Below are 27255 nucleotides of genomic sequence, written 5' to 3' on the forward strand. Positions count from 1 at the left end.
AAAGAACAATGAAGAAATACAAAATACATGCTATACACAAGAAAGTCTTTTTTCGGTAGTTCCTTGTAACCCTTTATTTAAAAAAAAAATCGTATTCTCATTTACTTTTTATATAGGTATACACAATCAACGTAATGTTTTGTTTCATATCATAATACAATAAACATGTTCTTTATAAATATATATGTATATCTTTTTCATACTAAAATTATTTGACAAGTAGAAAAAAACGCGAAGATAAATGAAATTGTAAATAAAATTTTTAAATTAATTCTACGTATATATATATATGTACTACATATATAAATTGTTTATAAATAATATCGAATCTTTGAAATAAATTTATTACAGAAACGAACAAATATACTGAATAGAATAGAGTAGTAGAAGATAATTCAGTAGTATTAGTTTTGTAAAAAATATATTTATTATTTACATACAAATAGATAATCAGTATTTTTTACATACTTTGATAACAAACTAAAGATATATTCGCTTTCAACACTTCTCAGCAGGAGTTTTAAGTATTTTAATTTTTCGTTCTAATTTAATACAACTGAATGAATAATAAGATAATTATAAGACTTACAAGACTTACAAATAATTATAAGATTTATTAAACTTAAAATGTAATTATTGTTATTCATTTTTTAAAGGATTCAATTATTTTTTATTTATTTTGTGATGTTTATTATTTATGAAATATGTATAATAATGATATTGAATAAAATATTATTAATTACATAAATATGAATGTGATATTGAATATGAAAATAATTATATATAAATATTCTCACCATATCTTAAAAAAAATTAGATTAATTTTTTTTTATTAATTTTTTATATTTATAAAGATTTTGTTGCACGAATAAAATATAAAATCCAAAAGCAAAAAGATCCAAAATATATATAATAAATATATATATTTATTGAATTATCTATTAACGTGAAAATTATATAAATTAAGCATCGAATGAATTCTATAATAGCAACATATGCCGATTCATCGAACAATAAACCAATAGTGATAAGAGCAAGAAAATTATTAATAAGCATAAATCCAGATGATACGGTCCATAAATTCTAAAAACGAAGGTTCATTGATTATTTTATATTCAATATTTCAACAATTATATTATTATAAATTTGACAAATATTAATAATTAATATATTTAAAAAATATTTGTGGAAATGAATATTTTAATTACGATATTAAAACGTACAATTAAATAAAAAAATTAAATTCTCACCTGTGTTTCGTCGTATATACGAAAATGATTGTAAAGAACTAGGAAAAAATGTACAATTATGTACAAATTTTGCCATATTGGTATATTTTTATCATATTTAATCCTAGATGTGACCTATTAGAAATTTCATTATTACTATTATTGTTGTTGTTATAAACTTGAAAATAAATATATATAATATATTTTATAATTATGAGATTTATTGATTATAAAAATGATTATAGAAAATAAACTTACATTAATTTTGTATTCATCTAGACCTAAACGAGGAGCACCTGGAAACCAACTAGGACCTTTCCAGACAACAGCTAATTTATTTGTAAGAGTTGGTATCTTTATACTTTTTTTAATTAATTCTATAGTATAAAAGATCTATAAAATTTCAAGATATTTATTAAATAATATATTTTATAAATAGTACATCTTATATAAATAATCAATAATGAAATTATTATGCTAAAAATAAATGATATGTATTACTTAATTATAAATTATTATAAATAATATATCATTATTTCAGTTTATGATTTGTATGATAATTATATAATTATGAAAATAAAAATTGACATATAATGTAAATATTTGATAATATTTAATACAATGTAATTAATTCATAAAAGAGCAAATGCTTATTGAAGCGTATGAATTAGCTTTGTAAATAATCAATCGATAATATATTTGCATTATTAATAATCATATTTATATAACAGAATGAATATAATATGATTATTAGATAAAGATATAGATAGATATAGATAGATATAGATAGATATAGATAGTATAATGATAAAGAATTATTTTCATGATTCTCACCTGTAAATAAAGAGGATTAAAAGATTGAGGACTGACAACTAAACCATAAATTATTTCATCTTTTTCTTTTTCAAACGTTCCAAATAATTTATCCCATACGATAAGGACGCCACCATAATTTTTGTCTAAACAATATAAATTGCAACCTATAAATAATAATAATTTTAATTGATGATATTATTCACAGCTCAATTGAATATATTTATTATTTATTTCTTACCATGATGTACACGATGATGTTTTGGTGTGTTAAATATTAATTCTAATGGTCCGAGATCATCAATGACAGTCGTATGAATCCATAATTGATAAATTAAGTTGAATTGATTATGCGCGATGAAATGAGATGGCGGTATAAATAATGCAAGAGGTAGATATAACATCTGAAAACAAATTGTGTATTCTTAAATAATACTAATAATACTTTTAATATCATATTGTCTCATAATCGAACATTATCGTATGTCTTCTATTACAATTATATATAATTTAAATATATTTTGTAAAGCGATTTTTGTGAAATATAATACAAATATTTCACAAAAATTTTTTTCATAATTTCAACTCAAATTTTAAAAAAGTTTAAAAAATTCTTATAACTCGTTATTTTAAATTATAATTACGTCATTGTTATATCGTAGTTATATCGTTGTGATTTATTAATTGAATGGATAAGTGCCCAGATATGCAGAACATCTATTACACCGGTTTCTGTTTATAGCATGAGACATCATCCGCAGGATACTGTAAATGTAATATGAGCGATACTTACAAAATTACACCAATGTTGCAAAATGGATTGCCGCAAACCAACCGCGAGATTGAATTCTTCGCTGCTATGATGTACTTGATGTTGAGCCCATAAAAAATGTACCTCTGTAAATGGGCGAGAAATACTATAAATTTGTCAAGTAGGGGATCGACAATCACACACACACATGGTTGGATAGGAATTTAACCGTGGTTACTCCGGTGAACCCAATAGTAACAGAAATCCACCCCCACGGCTGTGACACACCAAGTCCATGCTGAGTCCCAAGGAAGATTCCACAAGCGATATTTCTCATGAATTATGATGTATACGTAATATTCAGCGCCGCGGAAAAAAATACTGGAATGTTCGTTAAAAAATCTGATTAAATAACTCGTAATAAAAATGAATATAATAATAATAATAATAATAATAATTTATATTTAAATCATGTTTTCAACTTGGAAAATAATAAAGAGATGTAATATACATTTTTACATTTAAAGTATGATAAGAATAAGTAAAATAAATATATTGACTAAAAATACATATATGTTAAGGTCAATCTTTTCTCTTTTTCTTATCTTTAAATGAAAATTAAAAAAATTTATGATGCGTTTATTAAATAATAAAAATGTTTTAAAATGAACAAATATAGGAAATTTTAATTTTATATCACCATATTTCACTTATCGCATGATAACTATTAAACGGCTAAAAAAATATTCATCGTATACATATGTAAATATAACAGTACGATTTCTCTTATCATCTTCGTAATCCATAAACAGAGATTTTATAACTGTGATTTTTATAATATTATTTATAGAATATTTTTTCTCTTAATTATATCGAGCAAAAAGAATAACAATATAAATAGAATAATAAAACGTTACCTATGCTTACCGGCCAGTTTCTTGAAATAACCAATGAGATAAAGATGTCATTTGATCGTTCAAACGGAACTTCTTTTTCTTTTTAAATATTAATATAATTTGCTCCAGTATAATAAGGATGAAGAATGGTAACCATACCTATATGTACATTTATTTTGATAGATATTTATTTTGATTGATATAATTATTTAATGCTTGATTATGCAATTGGTAATTTAAACAATAATTAAAACAAAAATATTGTTTGTAATAAACAAAATATTGTTTTGTAATTTAACATAGAAAATTAAAAATAATTCATCAATTAAATAATTTTATGGAAATAACAAAATTAAATTTTATTAAATATATTTATTTTAAAATTTAAAAAAAATATTTTATATTTAATATATTGAACATTCTAAGTATATGTTTAAAATATTATTATTTATAAAAAAATAGATATAAATATAATTACCTGCTGATGATAATCAGGAACTTCGTGCGGGAATTCGAAGATAGTTTCATAGGGGTTAATAAAGTACCACAATTTTCCTGCGTTCTTCAATTCGTTGATCAAATCAACGTTCGAGATATTCATTTTATTTATTAATATATTATTATATTACACTGTTCAAAATGATTTAATGAAGAATTTTAACCAAAATAAAGAGACTATAATGAAGCACTATAATACCATCCAATTCTGTTTTAGTCATCGAACTGAGTGCACATATCGTTTATATATGTAAGTTCGAGCTAACCGAGGACACGTGAGTATGCGCGCGCGATGCTCTTTCACGGCCGTATGTGGTAAAGGCGCGACAATGAAGATGCAATGAGATTTTATTTAAATAAGATGATTTTAAGTACGTTGTTATTAAATTGAAGATGAAAAATTAATTTTTATTCATTTATTCCAGAATATGCTTTAACCATATGAACTTCCTGTTAACAGAATATCATTATTTATTTAATATAAATATATTATAAATTTAAAAATAAGAAATATTTCTAAAAAAATTAAAAAATAATAATTCGTATATTTTTCGATGAATTCATTATTTAATTTTCTATCATAAATCATAACATTAATTAATATATAAGAATTATCAATTCATTATTATATTAATTGAATCAGGAATTAATGAAAATTTAAATCAGTCAAGTAAAAATCGTATAATTTTTAAAAACTTCTTTTATATCGATTTAAGGCAAAAAAATTAATTATTATTTACAAATCTCTTTGAAATAATACATATATAATTATTTATTTAATATAAATTGAAGTTGCCTTTATAATTTCTGGAATAATAACATTAAAAAAATTTGTAAGAGTAGGAAATCACATGATACACCACTGTACGTAAACCTTCAGTATGTCAGACTGCATTGGCGGCAGACAGGGTGTTTCATAACGCGCATTAATTATTCGCGCAAGAGTGGATAAACTAATAAATTATATTATTATTATATGCAAAATTATTTTTACATTTTATACATCAAATTAAAAATATTAATCAATAATATACAAAATATTTTTATTGTTTTATTTCATTCTTATCTAGATAAAATTGTTATTTAGTTTTATAGAAGATAAGAAATATATAAAAAGTTTATAGATACTAAAATGTTATTTATTTAATTTCTAAAACTCGATTTTAAAACTGAATTTAAAAATTTTATTTATTTTTATTTTATTTAAATTTTACATTTTATCTTATTTTATTTACTAATTATTTTTTATATATGCCTTTCGTAAAGTAAAATATATAAATTGTTTTTAAACTTACATATATATATTTGAATGAACGAAAAAAACTAAATAAGAAATTAATCTCTTAAAAATAATAAAATATTGTGAATTTGTGAATTTTTCTGATCAATTTATTTATTTAATAAAATTTATTTATTATTAACAAAACTTAAAAAAAAATACTTTGAAATTATTATTCATAAATTAAAAGAGTTATATTTACATATTAAATATATATTACGTAAGAATAACATATATGAAAAGCATTAAAATAGAAAGTTAACATTAATTTCTTATGTAAATAAAGTAATAATTCTGATTTCTTATAAATATTCATAACAATACGAATTTTTTTTTTAAATTAAATAAGCTTTCTGTATTTAATAATACTAATATCTATTATAAAAAATATTATTATCTTCAATCTCATATCTTTTAATATCATTCATACGAAATAATCTATGTAAAATTCTTGTTTATTTAGATAATAAGATAAACAAAAAAGTTCTGTTGTTTTTTTTTTATAAAAATTAGAATTTTATTTCAATCTCGTCTCTATTTTTTATTTTTGAATTATCCATTTTATACATTACATATTATCTAGATTTAAAAAAAAATAATGTAAGAAACGAATATCAAAATAATAAAAAATATAAATAACAAATTAAATCTGAATATCATAGATGACGTATAAGAAATGCTTTACATTATCACTTTTGCACAACACTAATTGTTATATCATAAGAGCTATGTAAATTTAATTTATTTATTCATAATAAATATTAATAAAATATTAAATTATATTATTATATTTTGCAATAACATTCTGTATAATGCATTTCTGAATCGTTCGTATTTTTCAAATTTATTTTCAATTTATTTAAAATTTCATATTTGTAATAATTTAGCCACTATTCGGAAATATGTATAAAGACAATAAAATATTTTTTTGTTTTTTAGTTATTGATCAATTTTGTGCGTTTATTTTTCTTTTAAATTTTTAAAATTTTAATATCCATGAAATTTATTTTATTAAATTTTATCATTATTTAATAATGATATGAAATATATTTTTTTATTTTTTAATATTATGATCGATATTTATAATATTATATATGTGTATATATATTGTATAAATTATGTCAAGTATCTCATGGTCAATCGAAGTAATTGAGATCATGACCCTACTAATATGTATTATCAAACAAGACTACATAATATCGCTTAATTCTTATAGATCCATAATAAATTTTTACTAATTTATTTAAAAGATTCTTTCTTTTTTAATATAATTGTTAAAATAAATTTTTTCCTGAAATAAAATGTTAAAAACTTATAACATATATGATATATATACTTAAGATTTTTGTTAAATCTGAAAGTCTAAATCTTGTAACTACATAAACATGTAATTTATATTTTAATTAGTACAGAATTTTATTGTATTAATAATATTTGTATTAATTTAGTTTTCCATTATTTTTTAATAAATTTTTTAAATATTTGAATTCAAAAAAAATTAAACAAATTTTCAAACTTATCATCACAATGAAATATTATTAATTTTATTAACTTTATATTATTAACTTTATAATTATTTTTAATATGATATTTTTTAATATAATTATAAAATAGGATTACAAATAAATAAATTATTGTAATTATTTTTATTTATTTTTTTGCTTTTATAAAATATTATTTATTATTTACATTGTTTATTCATGTATATAATAAATATATATTATATTTATTAGTTGTATTATTAATTTTGAAAAGATTTCGAAAAGAGGAAAAAAAAAGTGTCTTTAATACTGATTATAGATTTTATACTGATATACTGATAAAGATGATTTCTGTTTTATCAACACTAAATGTTTATGGTTATGCACGTGGAGAACGAGAACATTGTCGAAAACAATCAAAAATTGTAAATATTGAAAGTTAAAAGTAAAAAAAAACTTACAACGTAAATAAATAATATTCTTTCTATTTTTATATAGTACGTATTATATACTTAATAATGAAATAGTACTAAACTATATATAATAAAATATATAATAGAATTTTTATAGGTTATATTTGTTATATGAATATTTCATGAAATTTATTTATAAAAACTTGTATTTAATTTTACTTTTTATTTACAGTTAAATCATGAAAATAAAAAAAGGAAAAACCGTGATGAAAAAAACAAAAAAAGCTGTCATGAAAAAAAAGAAACAATTAAAAGATGTAACAACAGATGAATTTTTTAATCAAAGTTTTGAAGATGAAATAAATACTATTGATAATGATAATCAAGGTAATAATGTATAAAAATGAAGTTAAAATATGTTTTTCTATTTTGATATAATAAATATATATAGTAAGTTATAACAAGGAAAATATAAAAATATATTGAAATATATTGAAAGTCTATGTAAAAAATTTTTAATTTTAATTATTTTAATTAAAATTATTTTAATTAAAATTTAATATATTATGTAATAGATAAAAATGCCCTTGAAGATGATGGAGGAAGTAGTGATAGTGACATGGATCCAGTACAACATAAAAAATCTTTAATGAAATTAAAAGATACAGATCCCGAATTTTATAAATATTTAAAAGAAAATGATAGAAATCTTTTAGAATTTGATATATCAGATGATGGTAATGAAATTGATGATGATGACAAATCTTCATTAAATGAATTCGATATAAAACATATACCTAATGATCATTTAGAGGTATGAAAATAGAAAATAAATAAACTGAGAAAAGAAAAATTTTCTATATATTTTATCTGTTTTAGGTTGCTAGTGATGAGAGTGATTATGAATTAGACGAAGATAATAGCATAAAAGATAAAAGAAAAATTACATTGCAATTATTAAAAAAGTGGCAAGAAGAAATTCAAAAAGACAAGTACTATCTAATTAAATGTTATAGAAATTATTTAATAATTACAGAATCAAAGAATATTCTTATTATTATTGATTTAATATATGTCTTTATATATGATTTTTCAGATCATTGAAAACAATTAAATGTGCAGTAGAAGCTTTTCATGCTGCATTAGAATCAATTGCTGAATCTGCTGATCCAGAATCTTTACAATATAAAGTAGAGGGTGGTGCAAGTTAGTATTTAAATATTTAATTTAGATATCATAAATATAAATAATATAATACATTTTTAATAATACATTTTTATTTCAATAATTAAAATATTTTTTAGTATTTAATGGAGTTGTCCAGTTGTGTATATTGTATTTACCAGATGCATTTAAACGATACTTAAAATTAGATTCAGAAACTCATCATATTCAAGTTCATAAAGTTAAAAGATTTACAAAAATAAAGACTATTCTCAAATTATATTTAACAGATTTAATTAAGGTAAATGTTATTATTACATTTTAATATTGAATATTATTGGCCTTAATCATTAAAATATTTATATATTCATTTGCAGATTTTACAAAATGTAACATCGTCTAATATTCTCACAGTTCTTTTAAAACATTTACATCAAATGTTACTATATACACAATCGTTTTCATCATTAACTAAGCCATTGTTAAAAATTTTATTAAAATTTTGGTCAAGTGGAGAAGAAACCGTTCGTGTTGTTTCTTTTTTAAGTATATTGCGTATTGTAACCAGTAATCGAAAATCAGTTTTAGAGATGTTGTTTAAGGTAAAAATAGAATTTTATTACTATATTAATATAATATGAAAATGATTTTTATATAATTAATATTTTTAATTTAAAATTAAAATGTTGCAGACAATGTATGTAAAATATGTTGAAAATTCTAAATTTGTATCTCTTACGACATTACCCGGAATAAATTTTATGAGACATTCTTTAGTTGAAATATATCTACTTGATAATAATTTAGCATATCATCATGCTTTTTTATATATTAGACAATTAGCTATTCATTTAAGAAATGCTATGACTTTAAAGAAAAAGGTAATATTATCTAAAAATTACATCTATATTTTTGTTAATATTACCTTTTATTATGAAATGAAACTATTTAACATATTATAGGAACATTTTCAAGCAGTATACAATTGGCAGTATATAAATTCATTGCGTTTTTGGTCAGAATTAATATATTTATCAAAAAGTGATTCTATGTTACGTTCACTTTTATATCCTCTTGTACAAGTATGTATTGTCGTTTTTAATATTATAATTTATCTACGTTATAATATTAAATAAATATTTATTTTTTATTATATTTATAGATTATTATAGGAACAATCAAAGTAATACCAACACATCAATATTATCCTTTAAGATTTCATTGCGTACAAATATTAATAGATATTTCTAAGGAAACTGATACATTTATACCTATATTACCATTTCTACTAGAGGTAAGAAAATTAATTAATTATTTTGTAAAGAAATATATAATATAAACAATATACGAAAATAGATTTAATTCTAATATTTAACGAAAATAATTTTATAGATATTAGGTTCTTATGATTTTAATAAAAAACACAAGACAGTATCAATGAAACCAGTTCCCTTTATTTGTATTTTAAGGATGTCAAAGTCTCAATTACAAGAAAATGGTTTTAAAGATAATGTTATTGATAATATATATAAACTTATCTTAGAAAATGCTGCAAAAGATAGTCATACTGTATATTTTCCGGATTTATATATATCATGTATAATACAGGTAAGATAAATATTATTACAAGACATTTTAATACAAATGGTGGTTTATATATATATATATATATTTAATCATTTTTATTTCTAGTTAAAAGCATTTCTGAAGAAATGTCATATAGCAAATTATTGTAGAAAAATGAAACAATTATTAGATAAAATTGAAGAAAATAAAAAATATATTGAGACAGAACGGAGTAAAACTGTAATTGATTTAAAGAATATGACAGAGATAAAGAACTGGGAAAATAAAATAAAAACACAAGGTACCTCATTGTCGAAATTTTATGAATCTTGGATAAAAATCTATCAATCTCAGAAACTTAAATTACTTACAAAAAATGAAGAAGTAGCTGAATATAATTTACCAACTATAAGAAAGTTAAAAAAAGGAAAGTCAAGCAAAGAAAGTACAGAAGAAAGCAGCGAAGAAAGTGATTTTGAAATGAAAATAAAATCTGATAAAGAAAAATCTGATGAAAAAGAAAAAAAAGATAAAAGAAAATCTGAAAAACATTCTAAACCAAAAAGGAAAAAATTAAAAATTAACAATGACCAGATCAATTTATTACCCCAAGAAAATACAGATATCGTGCAAGATATCAATAGTGATGATTGGGATTAAATATAATTTATTTCACATGTATAATGTGTAAATGTATGATAATAAATCGATGTCAGTTTAAATTTTATAATATGAAACAATATTCTTTTAAAACATATTTTACAATAAAGATTTTTACAATTATAAATAATGAAAATAACACGATTGATTATTTATTAAAATTAAAAATAATACATTTATATTTATTTAAAAATGCGTATAAAATTACGAAATAGATATATTATATTAACATATAATAATTTTATTTAAAAAAAAAATATTTGTTTTGAATTCTAATTATTATTTATTATATCTTCGAAATGTTAATTATGAATATTATAGAATAGCTGTTTGAGAAAGAAATTACAACAAATTGTGACAGCATTAAATGATATAATTTATATCGCGTACAGCAACAGCCGATTTCTGAGGTGTCGCTTTCTGATAGTCTATTTTTACCGAAGACGACTCAAGGCAGTCAGAAAGTTGGTATAGCGACGACTAGGCGCTATTATAAAGCATCGTGTGCTCAGCGTGCAGTAATTCATTTAAGTGAACGTTGCAGATAAGAAAAAAAATCTTACAGAAAAAAATTAATATAGTGCTTCATTCGTTAAAAAATAAAAATATACAAGTGGTGAAGAAAGCTTAAATAAACGACAAGCTATCCTTTGAAAGATTGAGCATTTGGACGACTCCATTGGAAGAAACGTTCAGTTACGTATGTAGGTGAATCGAAAAAAAAAGCAAATGTTTAATGTTAAATGATGTAGCTGGAGCATAAAATTTTCTCTCATGTTTGTAAAGAAATTTATGGTAGTCTGCTTGATATAAAAATAAATCTTTCTTCCGTATTTCGCTTTCTTTGCATAAGTTAAGCATGAATGAGTTAATACCCGGCGATACTAGTGACTGCTAGCCACTAAGTGCCGCGCTGACGGAGTTGCCGCGGTTGTGTGTGCCTAGTCAGCCACCTCTTGTGTCTGACCGGCCACATCCGTGCGTGCCAGGGAATATTTTGTAAGATGCGATTTTGTCTCTCATGGCGAGGGAGCCTTCGTCGTGAGAATCGTTCACTTTCCGTACAATCCACTTTGTTCGAAGTATTAGTACTCGCGGATTACGTAAATTCGAAAAAAAAATTGTAGCAAAAAGGAAAATCATCGTAAGATAAGGAAGAAAGAAACGAGCGAACTGTGAGTTCACGTCAAAAATGAGGAGAGCACCGTTTGATAAGTAAATTTTCATTTTCTTCTTTTATTTCGAAAAGAAATTAGGAAGAAAGAGAAAATTAATAAAAAAATAAAAAATTTTCTCATTATATCCATTTCTTTTTGTGAATGTTTTGCGTTATTCTTTTTGCCAATCGAACTGTGCTTAAATGTGCGATGCTTTAATAACTAAACAAGTATGTTGTTTAATATTTTCAAGTATAAGAAATTTAAAATAATCGTACTATTATAATTTATTCATTGACAAGTTTTTTTAATAAGTAATATTAATGATATATTTTAGCAAAGAAAAAAAAGAAATCGGTATTAACGTTGATTATAAAAAAATTTGTTTTTCATAATAATATCAAAAATTTTTATAATAAACGCTAATATCATTTTTACTTATCCAAAATATCTTTCTAAGTAATTTGCGTTCAATTTTAAAATCGTCGAATTTCTCTTACCGAATAATCTATTTAAAGTAACAGATCAATTATGTTATTCGTTGTTAAAATAATATTTTTTAAAATTCTAAAAATTATTAAATTTAATTAATTTGATAGATTGCAAATTTAAAAGTGTATTAAATATATTTTATTATGTAGTAGTTTTTTAAAAAATTATTTATAAAACAAAATTGTCTTTCTTTTGAAGTTTATCTTATATTTTACACTGTAATATATTTTAACTTTTATAAATATTGTTTCATTTATTTTTTATTGTCAATTTATTTTAATTCTGATCGTTTTTTCGATTAATTTTATTCCTAATAAATACAGAACTGGTAGTACACCCCGAACGCAACTGCTCAAACTGTTACTGCGTATTACGTTACAACAGATAAATTTAGCATTTCTTTTGCACAGAACCTCATTGTACCGCTGCCAATACTGCAACGCGGAATTAATTGGCTGCTTGGAAGATAACCAATTTCCTTCGATAAAAAAATCCGATTAATTCAATGATATATATATATCATTAAATAATATATATGCAGTCTTATTACATTTATAACTATTACATTTTAATCTAATAACATAACATTAATATATAATAATATTTATAAAATTTTTTAAAAACAAATTATAACACGATATTTATAATTTTTTTCTAAATTGAATAATAAAAAATATTTATTATAATACTATTGATTTTCTTTCTAAAACAAATAAAATAGAATATTTTTTATAAATTTTTTTCAAAATAAATAAAATAGCATATCTTTATAAGTTTAACCATTTATAAAGTGAACTCTTATAAAAAGTTATATCATAACTTGCCACAGTTTCGCTCTTTTTCTCCTTCCTTTTATAAATATATAATATCTATATATTATGTTTCATCAATCATAAATCACAAATTAATTAATACGAACCATTAAATAATTATTTCAAGATTCTTAGATTTTAATATTATTTAACATATTTAACTATCTTAAAAATGGCTTCGAAATAATACAAATTTTTACCTTCGATTAATCTTCACATTCAGCTAATTGTAAGAAAATAAAGCAAGTACACATTTAACATTGTGAACGGTTTATACAAAAACGTAGACTAAACAATTACCATTCCAACAGACATAATAATACAACACGGGACGTTTTGAGCAACACGTATAGTTCGTATAGAGTCGCGTCTGATTCAAAGGATGCAGAGTATCAGTACAGCGTAAATTATAGCAATATACAAGAGAAAAATTATCTGCAACGAAGTGTTTCTGCGGACAATGTTGTAATACGTTCTCGCGGTTTTAAACCCTCTGATAGGCACGATCCCGTGAAGAGGAACTTCCTTGAGAATCTTACTTCAAAAATATTGCATTTCGATATGGTGAGTATTTTTTACATTGAATAAATTAAATATTTAGTATGTTTGAAATACAATAATAATATATATATAAGATTATTACAATAACAGTGATTATATTTAAAATTAAATATAAATACATTATATTAAGTAAATATTGCAATGATAATTATACAAGTAAATTTTATAATATTATCTTCTTATGCGAAATACTTCAATTAATTTTTCCAAACAATGAAAACATATATATAACGTATTCAGAATGACCTATAATAGTTTTATGCTCAATAACTTTGTGAATTTATAAACTTGACTAATTTATATTCGTTGATGTATTTACATTATCTATGTATTTTAGTATGAATTTATAAATAATTATAATAAATAATAAATACTAATAATTTTATATTAATTAATAATAATACCAATTTTTATTTGAAGGAGAGTAATGAAAGTGCGCCAGTCAACTTACAAAAATTACTCACACCTGCTGTAGATTCGCAGGGAATTATGCAATCTAAAAATAGTAAGTTAATTAAATAAAAAATATTATTTATATATAAAAATTTAATAATTTATAATTCACAACACAATATATAATTACTAATGTTATTAATCAATAATGGGTTTAAACATAATCGGATATATAGAAACTTTTTGCAGGAAAAATGTTTGCATCTTCATATTTTTACGCGCCAACACATCCAACCGTTGAAGATCAAGTTGAACTCGCTCGACGAATTTCACATTCGTTAAGCGATGTAAAAAATATGAAAAGTAAAGGTCAATCTATGTATGTGAACAGAAAAAAAAGATCGGTTAAATGGATTCACGATGGCAATGGTACGTATTGTACATAATATATTTATATTTACAGATTAATAAACATTAATCATTATGTGATTATTATTTATTTAATTATTTAAATGGCATTACAGGCGTAGAAGATGCAGAAGAACCTTTAACACCTGTTCACAGAGTAAGTGGTGTGTGTTCCAAATTGCAATGTATATATTTTTATATGTATTTTCGGTAAAGCTTATATAAGATGATATAAATGCTACTTTGATAAATATTCAATCTAATCTTTTATTGGAAATGTTGTTTCAATAGGATAAAATTCCATTAAAATGCATGATGAACCCGCATGGAAAAGTATTGGATATACATGGTATTCAAGCTTTAGGGGAAGAAGTAAATATAGAACCAATGCCAAAAAATCCCGAAAAACTTTTCGATATCGTTCGTGATTTAAACAATCAAAGAGGCCGTGGTAATAAAGTGTTTACATATATATTAACAATTTTATTATACATATATTATTATATATATATAATATTTATATATTAACAATATTACAACAATCCATTATATATATAAAACACCAATCAATTGAATAATATTTTTTTTACATAATTTAAAAAAATATTATTTCAAGATTTGTATATTTTGAGAAAATATAATACTAATTTATAGGTGCTGAAATATTCGCAAAACGCAGAAAAAGATCTGAGAAATGGGTTGTAGACAAAGAGCAACCACAAATGCCAAGCACACCTGGTATGCCAAAAATGCCAATATATATGGGAAAATCGGTAAGATAGCTACTTTAGTTATTAAGTTATTAAAAAAATTTTCCAAAATATTAAATGAAAAATAAATTTTGATATATTAGATACAGGAAATGAATGGCACTTCAAAATATTCAAGTCTTCCTTCGCCTATTGTACCTGAACCAACCAATGAAAAATCATTTTATAATCCTTTTACCGTGGACTTGTCTTTAGATAATATAAATCAACCGACGACAGGTGTGTAAATTTCAAACAAAAGTTTATATCTTCTTTATTTTATGCAATCTAGCTGGCAAATATTTATTTGGCAATGTTCCATTTCATATTCTAGTTTAGTTTCGAATTGTTTTCATATCGTGAATAAATACAATTTTCAAGGACTTAAATTCTAGCTAGACTACTTCATATCTATTTCTAGTCGATCTAAATCATTCTATTCTTTCAATTTACTTTCACTATCAACATATACATCTTATATATAAAATAATAATGATCATCAATTAAAAGAAAGAAAAAAGAAAATCGTTCTTAGATATTAAAAGCATCAAACGTTCTATATAGTCCGCACACAAGCGGATGTTAAACTTGTTTGTTAAAACTTCGACAAGAGTTCAACAACCTAGAAAGCTTCAATTGGCAAACGACATGTTATTCAATCGATGCGTGACTACCGCCGCATTCTTTTTCATTGTATATCTAAAATAAACAACTATCTGTACATCATTGCCAATCGAAGATCGATCTTTACGCTGATTAATGCTATTAATATATATAATATATATAAATTAAACTGCATTGACATTTAATAATGTTATAATGAATTTTTTTTTTACATAACGAATAACGTACAATAACATATAAAACATATAAAATATAAGCTAAATCAAGCTCATGAAAATGCTTTACATTTTAACCACCATAATTACATTTTAACCATCTAAAAATATTTCAGGCCGAAATCAAAATCGATGTAATGGTAAAGAGTGCAATCATTTAACTGAAGTAAAAAAAATTTATTTGAGAGAAGTGGCTGTTGGTACTGATAATGACTTTCCTTTTGATAAATCTCAATCGTCGTCGATAGTTGAGAAATCACGTCGAATCACTTTCGAGCCTGATATCGATCGATATAACAATTATCATGGCAGAAATAACACTAATGAAAATATGAGATATGAAATCACTAACAGACGTAACTATAATAATTATAATAAGGCTTTGCTGAATAAATCTAATTATTCTAATGCATATCACACTACTAACAAAGAAATTAAAAATTATGTGAAAGAACAACGGGTAACGGAGTGTGTAAAGACTATTAATGATAAAGAAAAATTTGTAAATACTCAGCGAGAAATCGATAATGAAGAAAACGAATACACACCAATACCGGTCAAACAATTAATACAAGAATTTGAAAAAACATGTAGACCGGTTTTACAGTACAAACAATTCAGTCCAAAGGTTATTCCAATCGTACAACAGTCTCCTCTTGATAACGATATAACGCGATTTTTTGAAACACAAAACTCGATTAAGTACAACTCTGAAGAAAAGCATAGGAGGTGAGACAGAATGAAATTTAAAATTAGAAATAAATTATAAAATTCTATTTATTCATATGATAAATAGATAAAATTTATCGAATTATAATTTAAATTAATGACAGGACATTCGAAAGCTCGAAATCTCGAAATCTTTCGGAAATCAAAAAGTTTGGAAATTTTAAATCTTGAATTGTGCTTATGTTAAGACTTTCGATCTATTTTAATGTTTCGAGAGTTTCAGATTTCGAGAGTTTCGAAATTTCATAAAATCTCGGATTCGAATTTCGCAAATCTAAAAATTAGATTGCGAATTTCGAACTCTGTTCGAAAATATTATTTTACTTGATTATAATACAGAATAAATGAACGACAAAGATACGAAGAAGAAAGATATCAAGATCACTGTACCAATGGTTTCATTTCTACCGATGATACGGAATACACAAGTGATGGAACCGATTCCCAAACGAACGATTATAGTGAGGAAATAATCTATCGTGAAAAGTCGGAATCCTCGAGTATAATGAACGGTGATCAAGAATATTCGTCGATTTATCGCGAAGAATGTTCCTCCAGTCGACGTCGATCCGTCACTTCCGAAGAAGTAGAGAATTTTTGCAACAATGGAAACGAGAAATTCGTAAATACAGAATCGGAAGTTCCTCCGGAAGCGAAGTCATTATTGCTCTCGATGATTGCTTCTCAGGAGGACATTTTAGAAACTATTAAACATTTGCGTAATACACCCGTTCTGGACAATTTATTACATGGCGTTTCGCCAGATTGTAAATTCACTGATGTGTGTCCAGATTCAAGCGATGTAGGCAAGTTAACCCGCATGCGCTTCTATTTTTTTAACATTTGCATTACTAACTATTTATATTTTATTCTCATTTCATGTATACTGTTAAAATCTGATAAATCTATTTTGCATATTGTCGTAGAAAAACGAGGAATTTTTGAAAAATCTATTTTATTCTTGCAGGTAAAAAGCTTTATGAAAATAATACCTACACAGGACCAAAACTTGCTAGTGTTCACAATCTAGCTAATTATAATACAGCACCTCGAGGATGGGATCAATCTTTGACTTATTATCGACCAATAAAATTCGAGAAATCACAAGAAATTGTTTATTCTGATTTTTAAATATAATTTGAATAATAGCAATATTACATATATCGGTAAGTTTTAAGATTTTACTTTGTTTAATTTAATATTTAACGATTTAATTAATTTTCAATTTGAATAATAGAAATTAAAATGATTTCTTTTTCTTTCAGAAATCAATGATATAATTACAGAACTGTTTTTTGAATATTAGATTATTTGACTTTTTCCCGTTATAATTCATCTGATATAATGATATTTTCTGATATAAAAAAATAACATTGACAATAATCATTGTAAACAAGATTCTGCATCAAAAGGAAATAAATAAATAAATGTATATTTATTTATTTATTTATTATTAGATATATGTGTAATATATTGTGCAGTACGCATATATTTTGAAGCTTCGTTTTGTTTGATATAACTCTATATATATTTCTTTCATTATTGAAATCTTGCTTCTTATTTATGCTCTTTATTTATGCTTTTTAGCAGTGTTATTGCATTTTACTTTATAATATTATTTCAATAAATATTGTTTTCATAACAATAAGGTGTTCTTATTGTCATATCTTAAATATTTTATCCATATTTGTATCTATATTGATTATAAATACATGTATATTAATTAAAAAAATGAAAGAGATGAAGTATAATTTATTTATCATTAATTCCATAAATCGAACTTGTTTATCATTAAAATATTATTCTCGATATAACTCGATATAATATGATTGATATAACATGATAATTTTTAAGTGTTAATTCAAAACAAATATTAAAAATTATCAATTTTAATTAAATATATTTGTGAAATATATTTGTGATTCCATTTATCATTTTTATCAAACTAATAAGTACATGAGATGTACAATAGATTATTTATATCTTTCTTATATCAAAATATAAGTATATATCTAGTAATATATATATGTACATAATATTTCTTCATAGAAAAAATATAAAACAACAGATTTTTCTCAACCGATTCTGTATGATGTTATTATATGTAGTAAACATTATATTGTGCACTATTACAATATTTATTTATCGCTAGAGAACAGATAATAATTAAAGCATTTTGAATCTACTAAATATTTTTCGTTATTTCATATTATAAACCGATGAATAAACGATAGCAGTAGACATTATCTTCTTCCAACTTTGACGCAATAATATGATGGCGCGGAGCCATAATGTAGAGAAACGATATAAGTAGAGGAAGAGTGGGTGATTGTTTCATTAACGACTGAAAGTCTGGAGTGGTGAGTTGATTATGTTGTGGCTTGAATTTTTGTTGATCTCATTTTTGCTATTTTTCACCCATGGACATGGAGCTAGCATTCCAAGAAGGCAAACACAAGTTTGTGGTTACGAGGTATTCGAAAATTAATTCTTTATTTCAAAACAAATAATAATTTCAAATTGATTAAATAATAAATTTTTTTATTCATAGTTTTATATCTTACATAAAGATATCGCTGAACCGTATTAATATCAGACTGTTTTTTTTTTATTTTTACTTGATCACTTTGAAAATTATTCTAATTAAAATGATCAAATTTATATTTATAAATATAAAATAAGCGTTAAATATTTAAAGTTATCAAATAAAAGTAATTTTTTGAGCATAAATAATTTGGATAAAATTATATAAAATTTTTAAATATTCTTTATATGACAAAATTTTTTATATTATCATTTTTCATTTCATTATTCTTTATCATTCTCATGGATATATTCTTTTCTTCCGGTTAATTAGTATTTCTTAAATTTTAAGTAATTTACAATAAATGTTAGACGCATAATTAATCACAGTACATTATACGAAAACCTATGTTCTTAAGAGAACATAGAATAGTAAAATAAAGTAAATAAATAAATAATTAAATACAATATAATTAATAAAATCAATTATTTAAAAATTGAATGATATTTTTCTAAATTTCATTCAATAAAAAAATTAATCTTTAAAAAATAGGATTATATAAAATAAGTTATGATAATATGATTAATTTGGTTAATTGATCATGGCAATGATATCATTCAAATTCTACTTCGTAAATATCATAAAAATTAAAAAATTAAGGTCATTTTTATTTATATTTATATTTATTTGTATATACATTTATTAACGTACATAATAATTTATAGAATTATAATTTCTTCTTCATATAATTTAAAATAAATTTTTTAATGACTATGAAAGATGATTGAAAACTAAATAGTTTACATGTTTTAACTTTTTTAGTGAAACATATCTTCCAACGCTTTCTTATCTGTCCAGTCTTATTTACATTTCTTAACAATTTTTAAATTTTAAAAGATATTGAAATGGCTCTCCATCATAAATATTTATTCATTTATATCTTAATATCATTTAAGATATCATTTATATTTGATTTTTATATTTCAAATCACAACACATTACACAGTCATTAAAATTACTCTAGCATCTTTAGATTTTTTTAAATAACATATTAAAAATTAAAATAAAATATTCTAAGAAATTTCTAAGAAATTTTTTGTTATTATAGGCATGTCCTGTAACGGATTCAAAAAAACTAAATATTCATTTAGTAGCTCATACTCACGATGATGTTGGTTGGTTGAAAACAGTTGATCAGTATTATTTTGGAAGTAAGTCACACATTATAATTTATATTATTATTTTATATATGATATTTGTTAAAACAACATTAAATATATAATATTAAATTTTGATTATTTTTTTTTTTTTAACAAAGGTCGTTCAACTATTCAAAAAGCAGGTGTACAATACATTCTTGATAGTGTGATTCAGGCGTTGTTGGCGAATCCTGAAAGAAAGTAATTAAAATTTATTTTTATGTTATTTATTATAATGCAATAAAAATATTATATTACATTATTATATTTTCTCAAATAATAATAGTATTAAATTAAACGAAATTAATTTTATAAATTATTTATTACAAATCATTATTAAATATAATATAAGATTTATGTTTATCTGATCAGATTTATTTTCGTGGAAACTGCATTTTTATGGAAATGGTGGTTGCGTCAAAGCGAAAAAACCAGGCAAGATGTGCGAGATCTAATAAATCAAGGAAGATTAGAAATTATCGGTGGTGGATGGACTATGAATGATGAGGCAGTTACTCACTATCACTCTCTTATAGATCAATATACTTGGGGATTCAGGTGATAAATTTTCGATTAAATCAATAATAATTTTTCAAGTTCAAATTCTTTTTATTTGCATTTTTTTTTTCTTAAATTAAATTCTTTAATTAATTTACACAGATATATATTTAAGAAAAAAGATATATATATTTTTTATATATATATTTTTAACAGATATATATTTAATACATTTTGATCCTAAAATTAATTTTTTTTCATTTTTTTCATTTTTTTTCAGACGTCTTAACGATACTTTTGGAAGCTGTGCAAGACCACATATAGGATGGCAGATAGATCCTTTTGGTCATTCCAGAGAACAAGCATCTTTATTTGCACAATTGGGATTCGATGGAATGTTTTTCGGTCGCCTTGATTATCAAGATAAGATCAAAAGGCTCAAAGATAAAACGATGGAATTCATTTGGAAAGGAAGTTCGAATCTAGGTAATGACCAAGCTTAAGAAACGCAACTAGTAACAATTATTACTCTTATTATATTAACAATTTGTATTATAGGATCACGAGCAGATTTATTCACAGTTGTATTGTACAATAACTATAGCCCACCACCTGGTTTCTGTTACGATATTTTGTGCAATGATGAACCAATAAACGATGATCTCGAAAGTCCAGACTATAACGTTGACGACAGGGTATATATTATTCACTTTCGAATCATTTTTTGTAAACTAACACTTCACATATAACTGATAATTACATTTTTTAATATCTTAATGGTAATGTGTAAGAAATATTTTTTTGTCACTTGACAAAAAATTTTTCAAAAAATCATTTACAAAAAATGATTTGGAAATTTTTAACAAATATATTCATTGGACTTTGTTTCCTTCCTTTTTATTAACTTTATTAGTAATTTGTTACTATTAATATATCTCTACTTTATTATTTCTTATTATCTTAATGTCTTTAATTGTCCATCAAAATTTATTCTCATAATCAGTTTTAATTTGCCATTTCAATCACGTTTTAAACAATACAAATGATTTCCAAAACTTTTTCGAATGAAATTGATATCTTTTGTATAACAGGTCAATAGATTTTTGCAATATGTGGTTCATCAATCTGAAGTATATCGTACAAATAACGTCATATTAACAATGGGAGGAGATTTCACTTATCAACAAGCGGAAATGTATTTTTCTAATATGGACATACTAATAAGGTAGTTTTATTTTGTTAAAATCTCTTAGTTTCGTTTCACATATAAAAAGTATAAGGAAGAAAAGGAAGGAAAACGTCCTGTAATTTTAATATCTTCCCAGATAGCACAGAAACATTTTCTTCTTATTAAAAAAAAAAAAAACAAACATTAAATTAAATAAATATTTAAAGATAAAATTATCGAGAATTATTTTCAAAAATGCTTTTTATAATTGAAAGTTATATTGACTATCAGTAATTTTCATTTTCAATATTGTATTCATTAATGTTATTAAATTATTTCTAATTCTCAAATATATATATATATATATATATTTGTTTACTTTTTCAAATATAATTCTAAAACAGTATGCTATCTGGGATACATTGGTAAGTAAGATAATATATACGATATTGGCAGGTCGAAAAATTAGTGACATACGCTTATCTTCAAGCAATTTTCTACAAGACTAATAATGTAATTTTTACAATGGGCGAAGATTTTAATTATCAACATGCTGAAATGTGGTTCACTAACTTAGAGAAATTGATCAGGTAAAACATGTAGAATTTCATGTAAAATATTCAAATAATTAATTTAAAAAATACAAAATATTGATATTTTATAAATTTATAAATTTATAATATATATTTATAATATATATTATAAATTTATAATATAATAATATATATTATATAATATATATTAATAATAATATTAATAATAATAATAATAATTATAAAAATTAATAATAATATTATAATATATATAATAATAATATATATTATATAAATTTATAATATAATATTTTATAAATTTAAGTTAAGTTTTTATAATTTTTTATTTCCCTTCAGCTTTTTTAAATATTAGAATTAAACAAAAAACTTGATCATAAAACCTAATATTTTAAATAGATTTTTTACACATAATAATTTATATTTATATAGATATGTAAGGGAGAGAAATAGCTCCGACGTGAATATATTTTATTCTACACCATCGTGCTACTTAAAAGCAGTACACGATGCAAAATTGCAATGGACGACGAAAGACGACGATTTCTTTCCCTACGCGAGTGATCCACATTCATATTGGACTGGCTATTTCTCCTCCAGACCAACGATCAAATTCTTTGAAAGAATGGGAAACAATCTTTTGCAAGTAAGAAATCATTTCGTTCGTATTAAAAGTTATATGTGCAATTAAAAATGAAGAAAAATGAAAATACGATTTTTTCGATGCAATTTTAGATATCCAAGCAGTTGTCCGCATTGACTCAATTGAAAGGTTACGAGAAAGAATTGGAACATTTTCGAGAAGCAATGGGAGTGTTGCAACATCATGATGCGGTGACTGGAACTGAAAAACAATTGGTTGCAGATGATTATGCGCGAATATTATATAACGGCATGGAACAAGGAACAAACATTGCTTACAAAGCCTTAAGGTATTTTGAAGTTTCTTTTAATTTTTAATCGAAACTTAATATCTTTTATTATTATAATTTTTATTTTATTATTATTTCTTTCATAGAAAATGGATGTTAAAAGAAAATTCAGAGTTTTTAAAAGAACATGTACACTCTTGCATGCAATTGAACATAAGTTCGTGTACGTACACAGAAGGCAACGATTTCATTCTAGCGATTTATAATCCTTTGAGTCAGAATGTCGTATCACCTATCCGCATTCCTGTCCAAGAAGATGCATACAAAGTTATAGATTTCTCAGGTGATCAAAACAGATAATTAATTTTAATATTAACAATTTAAAATACTATATGAAATTGAAATAGGAAAGGAATTTCTTACTTCCTGATATTTAACGTGAAATATATTAATATGTTAATCGATATTTAACTTTCTTTCAAGATGGAAAAGAAATGATTTCACAAATAGTTCCTATTCCTAATTCCGTGTATGCAATACCGGGAAGAAAGAGTAATGCGACGTATGAACTTGTATTTCTTGCATCATTGCCACCTTTGGGTTATAAATCTTATATCATCAAAAGAACAGGAAGTGCAAGACAAGAAACTATGGAGGAAATCTCTATTGGTAACGAGGTATACGATTATAAAATTTATTATTAATAGAAAATTCATCTTAACTTTTGACAAATCATCAAAAATCATTTTTTGAGAATTACGATCTACAAATTAGAAATTTATATCTTAAAAATAATGGATTATTATAAATAATAATCCATTTTAATTTTACAAATTATTATTTACAAAATGTATAAATATATTAATAATGTATAAATTATTTCAGTTTTATGATATATCGGTGAATCAGTATGGTCATATCGTAGTCGAATGGAAGAAAGAAAAAAATATGAGACTGACTCAATCGTTCCATTATTACGAAGGAATGGAAGGAAACAATAAGGAATTTAAAAATAGATCTTCGGGTGCATATATATTCAGACCTAGAAACATGTTCGTTAAAAATTTCATAACACCTAGTACTTACAAAGTATATAAAGGTAATTACTTCTTTAATGAAAGATACATCAGGAAAATAATCAAATTATATTAATAAATTTGATTCATTTTATAGGTCCATTGGTAGAAGAAATTCATCAATATATCAATGATTGGGTATCTCAGGTAATTAGAGTTTACAATGGAATAGAATATGTTGAATTCGATTGGCTCGTTGGACCAATACCTATCAAGTAAGTGGATCAAATACACAAAATTTTATATTTTAGAAATAGTAGAGTAATTCAAATGAAGTGTTACAAATTATTTATATAATAAAATGAAATAAATACTTATGAAATATTATTTTAGGGATATGATTGGCAAAGAGATAATAACGAGATACTATAGCAATTTGAATTCTTCTGGAGAATTTTACACTGATAGTAACGGTCGTGAAATGTTGAAACGAAAAAGAGATTATCGACCAACGTGGAAAGTAAAGCTGCAAGAAGAAGTGTCTGGCAATTATTATCCCATTACTTCGAAAATTTCATTGAAAGATGAAGAAAGACGTCTCAAACTTAGTTTATTAACGGATCGAGCGCAAGGAGGAACTAGTATGAAAGATGGAGAGATCGAAATGATGGTAAAATTAATCGTGTTATATTCCAAAAGGGAAAAAGTAAACATATCCATATATTATAGGTTCATAGAAGACTTCTCAAAGACGATGCATTCGGTGTAGGAGAAGCTCTCAATGAATCTGCATATGGTGAAGGTTTAGTGGTTAGAGGTTCTCACTATATTATCGGTGGTAGTATAAAAAATTTAGATGAACTTGCAATAAAAGAAAAAACTTTGGCGCTTCAACTGTTGCTTCGTCCATGGCCTTTTATTATATCTAATGAAAATAATTTTTCAACGTATGCACAATATGCTGCCTCGCAAGTAAGTGGTATTTACCAAGTAAATGATATTTAAGTACAGAAGTATAAATCATAAACCAAAAATCGTCAGAGAAATAGAAACGAATTAGAATTTTTATTACTTTTAGAATATAGGTCTTGCCAAAGCATTGCCACCAAATGTTCACATTTTAACTTTGGAACCGTGGAAAGAAGATTCTCTTCTACTAAGATTAGAACATATTTTTGAAATAGATGAAACCGAGAATTTATCGAAACCTGTAACAATTAATATACAAGTACGTTTCGAATTATCTTTTACAAAATATTTTTTACAAAATGTTACATAAAAATATAAATATAAATTATACATTAATGCTTAATTTATTTTTATTATGATTTGTTACAATAGGATCTATTTAATACTTTTACGATCGTATCCGTTAAGGAGACTACATTAGGTGGTAATCAATGGTTCAAGGATATAAATCGTTTGAAATGGGATGCTGAGACGAATGATATTTTTCAATCGGAAGAAGAATATGAACCTGTAGAAATTAAAGACGGTATCATAAATGTAGTTTTGAAACCAATGGAAATACGAACATTTGTCCTTAAAATAGTACCAAAACGTAACTAAAATTCTCTAAATTGAAAACAATTTATTTTTATTAAAAATTATGTTTATTGTATTTGATACATATATAGTAATAAATTTATTGTTATTGTTTATTATTAGTTTATTAAAATAAGATATAATAAATACGATATAATAAATATTTTGTACTTTTTTAACATCTTTACTTTTTAAAAAATAAAAAATAATAATTTTTATATATTTTATCATTAAACAACATATATTGCTTTTCGTTATTGAAAATATTAGTTTTTAATATTATTTTAATATTATAATATTAATATTATATATTAATTAATAACAAAAAATATATTTCTTTTCGTAGCAAAATATATTTTTCTTCGAAACGTAATATTTCGAAGATATAATACTATTTTTGGTAACGCATATTAATTATTTTTATATTGAAAAAATCATTTTCTTTTCATTTTTTTTATATTAGTTATTTTTCATCGTATCACTTTAAATATCATACGAAATAGATCAGATAGAAATAGAATCAGAAGAATTATTAAAATGCTAATTTTAATCTTTATTTTCATCATCATAATACAAAATAACATTATTTTCTCAGTTTTTTTCAATGCTTAAAAAAAGACTTCGGGCATTATAAATATAAATAAACAATCCACACTCACTCTTGATTTCATAATAGGTGTTGAAAGTGTCCACCCTCCTCCTCGATAATTTCAGCCTTTTACAGAACGATTGTTGAATTCGTTTGAACAATTTGATCTTCTCCAATTTTCTTACACTTGTCTATAATTCGCATCTGCAGAATATTCTCGTCGTACACCGACATTTTGTACACCAAAGTTTTCAAGTAACTCCACACTGAGAAATCCAATAGATTCAAATCAGGAAATCAGGCAGGCCACACGATGAGTCCTCCGCGAGCTATCCACTTATTAGGATATTTTTCGTTCAAATATTGCATGACATGAGCCGAAATGGATCGGTGATCCGTCGTA

At 23.6% G+C, this 27255-nt stretch overlaps 4 protein-coding genes across 5 annotated transcripts; 3 read left to right on the plus strand and 1 right to left on the minus strand.

Annotated features, from left to right (window-relative positions):
* Positions 1–30: 30 nt before the first annotated feature.
* On the minus strand, positions 31–4633 carry LOC122719855 (alkylglycerol monooxygenase-like). Its single transcript, XM_043946072.1, has 10 exons — positions 4168–4633; positions 3721–3848; positions 3023–3174; positions 2836–2939; positions 2284–2446; positions 2064–2209; positions 1488–1622; positions 1251–1364; positions 867–1083; positions 31–71 (listed from the first exon to the last, which is right to left on the minus strand). The coding sequence occupies exons 1-10, from the start codon at positions 4288–4290 to the stop codon at positions 31–33; spliced, it is 1323 nt and encodes a 440-aa protein (XP_043802007.1). The 5' UTR covers positions 4291–4633.
* Positions 4634–7599: 2966 nt separating this feature from the next.
* LOC122719912 (nucleolar complex protein 2 homolog) lies at positions 7600–10854 on the plus strand. Its single transcript, XM_043946170.1, has 11 exons — positions 7600–7747; positions 7936–8174; positions 8240–8352; positions 8457–8566; positions 8665–8825; positions 8902–9126; positions 9217–9405; positions 9487–9606; positions 9687–9818; positions 9917–10132; positions 10217–10854. Exons 1-11 carry the CDS (start codon positions 7600–7602, stop codon positions 10748–10750), a joined length of 2187 nt encoding a protein of 728 aa, XP_043802105.1. The 3' UTR covers positions 10751–10854.
* Positions 10855–11464: 610 nt separating this feature from the next.
* Positions 11465–18626, plus strand: LOC122719734 (putative uncharacterized protein DDB_G0282499). Its single transcript, XM_043945813.1, has 12 exons — positions 11465–11965; positions 13523–13775; positions 14193–14277; positions 14415–14594; positions 14690–14730; positions 14865–15024; positions 15228–15346; positions 15427–15562; positions 16278–16890; positions 17230–17696; positions 17858–18056; positions 18156–18626. The coding sequence occupies exons 1-11, from the start codon at positions 11943–11945 to the stop codon at positions 18019–18021; spliced, it is 2241 nt and encodes a 746-aa protein (XP_043801748.1). The 5' UTR covers positions 11465–11942; the 3' UTR covers positions 18022–18056; positions 18156–18626.
* A 589-nt stretch (positions 18627–19215) lies between these two features.
* LOC122720039 (lysosomal alpha-mannosidase-like) lies at positions 19216–26418 on the plus strand. 2 transcript variants are annotated; one of them, XM_043946450.1, is made up of 17 exons: positions 19216–19363; positions 20523–20625; positions 20733–20814; positions 20986–21171; positions 21392–21597; positions 21670–21806; positions 22203–22336; positions 23263–23476; positions 23566–23762; positions 23849–24045; positions 24186–24379; positions 24588–24801; positions 24876–24993; positions 25112–25388; positions 25448–25690; positions 25797–25946; positions 26060–26418. In XM_043946450.1, exons 1-17 carry the CDS (start codon positions 19262–19264, stop codon positions 26285–26287), a joined length of 2982 nt encoding a protein of 993 aa, XP_043802385.1. In that variant the 5' UTR covers positions 19216–19261; the 3' UTR covers positions 26288–26418. The 2 variants fall into 2 exon arrangements, with proteins under 2 accessions (XP_043802385.1, XP_043802384.1); XM_043946449.1 differs by lacking the exon at positions 22203–22336 and adding an exon at positions 22736–22869.
* The last annotated feature ends 837 nt before the right edge of the window (positions 26419–27255 follow it).

This window comes from Apis laboriosa, unplaced genomic scaffold (genome assembly GCF_014066325.1).
Source record: "Apis laboriosa isolate Shangri-la unplaced genomic scaffold, ASM1406632v1 scaffold9_cov152, whole genome shotgun sequence".
Taxonomy (NCBI): Eukaryota; Metazoa; Arthropoda; class Insecta; order Hymenoptera; family Apidae; genus Apis; species Apis laboriosa.

Coding starts and splice junctions, on each gene's coding strand:
- LOC122720039 (XM_043946450.1), top strand. CDS start 19,262: ATGTTGTGGCTTGAATTTTTGTTGATCTCATTTTTGCTATTTTTCACC. Junction 19,364..20,522: donor CACAAGTTTGTGGTTACGAG/GTATTCGAAAAT, acceptor TTGTTATTATAG/GCATGTCCTGTAACGGATTC. Junction 24,802..24,875: donor TACTTACAAAGTATATAAAG/GTAATTACTTCT, acceptor TTCATTTTATAG/GTCCATTGGTAGAAGAAATT.
- LOC122719855 (XM_043946072.1), bottom strand. CDS start 4,290: ATGAATATCTCGAACGTTGATTTGATCAACGAATTGAAGAACGCAGGA. Junction 1,365..1,487: donor TAGATGAATACAAAATTAAT/GTAAGTTTATTT, acceptor AATTTCTAATAG/GTCACATCTAGGATTAAATA. Junction 1,084..1,250: donor GTATATACGACGAAACACAG/GTGAGAATTTAA, acceptor CTTCGTTTTTAG/AATTTATGGACCGTATCATC.
- LOC122719734 (XM_043945813.1), top strand. CDS start 11,943: ATGAGGAGAGCACCGTTTGATAA. Junction 11,966..13,522: donor AGGAGAGCACCGTTTGATAA/GTAAATTTTCAT, acceptor CCATTCCAACAG/ACATAATAATACAACACGGG. Junction 15,025..15,227: donor AAACAATCAAAGAGGCCGTG/GTAATAAAGTGT, acceptor ACTAATTTATAG/GTGCTGAAATATTCGCAAAA.
- LOC122719912 (XM_043946170.1), top strand. CDS start 7,600: ATGAAAATAAAAAAAGGAAAAACCGTGATGAAAAAAACAAAAAAAGCT. Junction 8,826..8,901: donor ATTTAACAGATTTAATTAAG/GTAAATGTTATT, acceptor ATTCATTTGCAG/ATTTTACAAAATGTAACATC. Junction 9,819..9,916: donor TATTACCATTTCTACTAGAG/GTAAGAAAATTA, acceptor ATAATTTTATAG/ATATTAGGTTCTTATGATTT.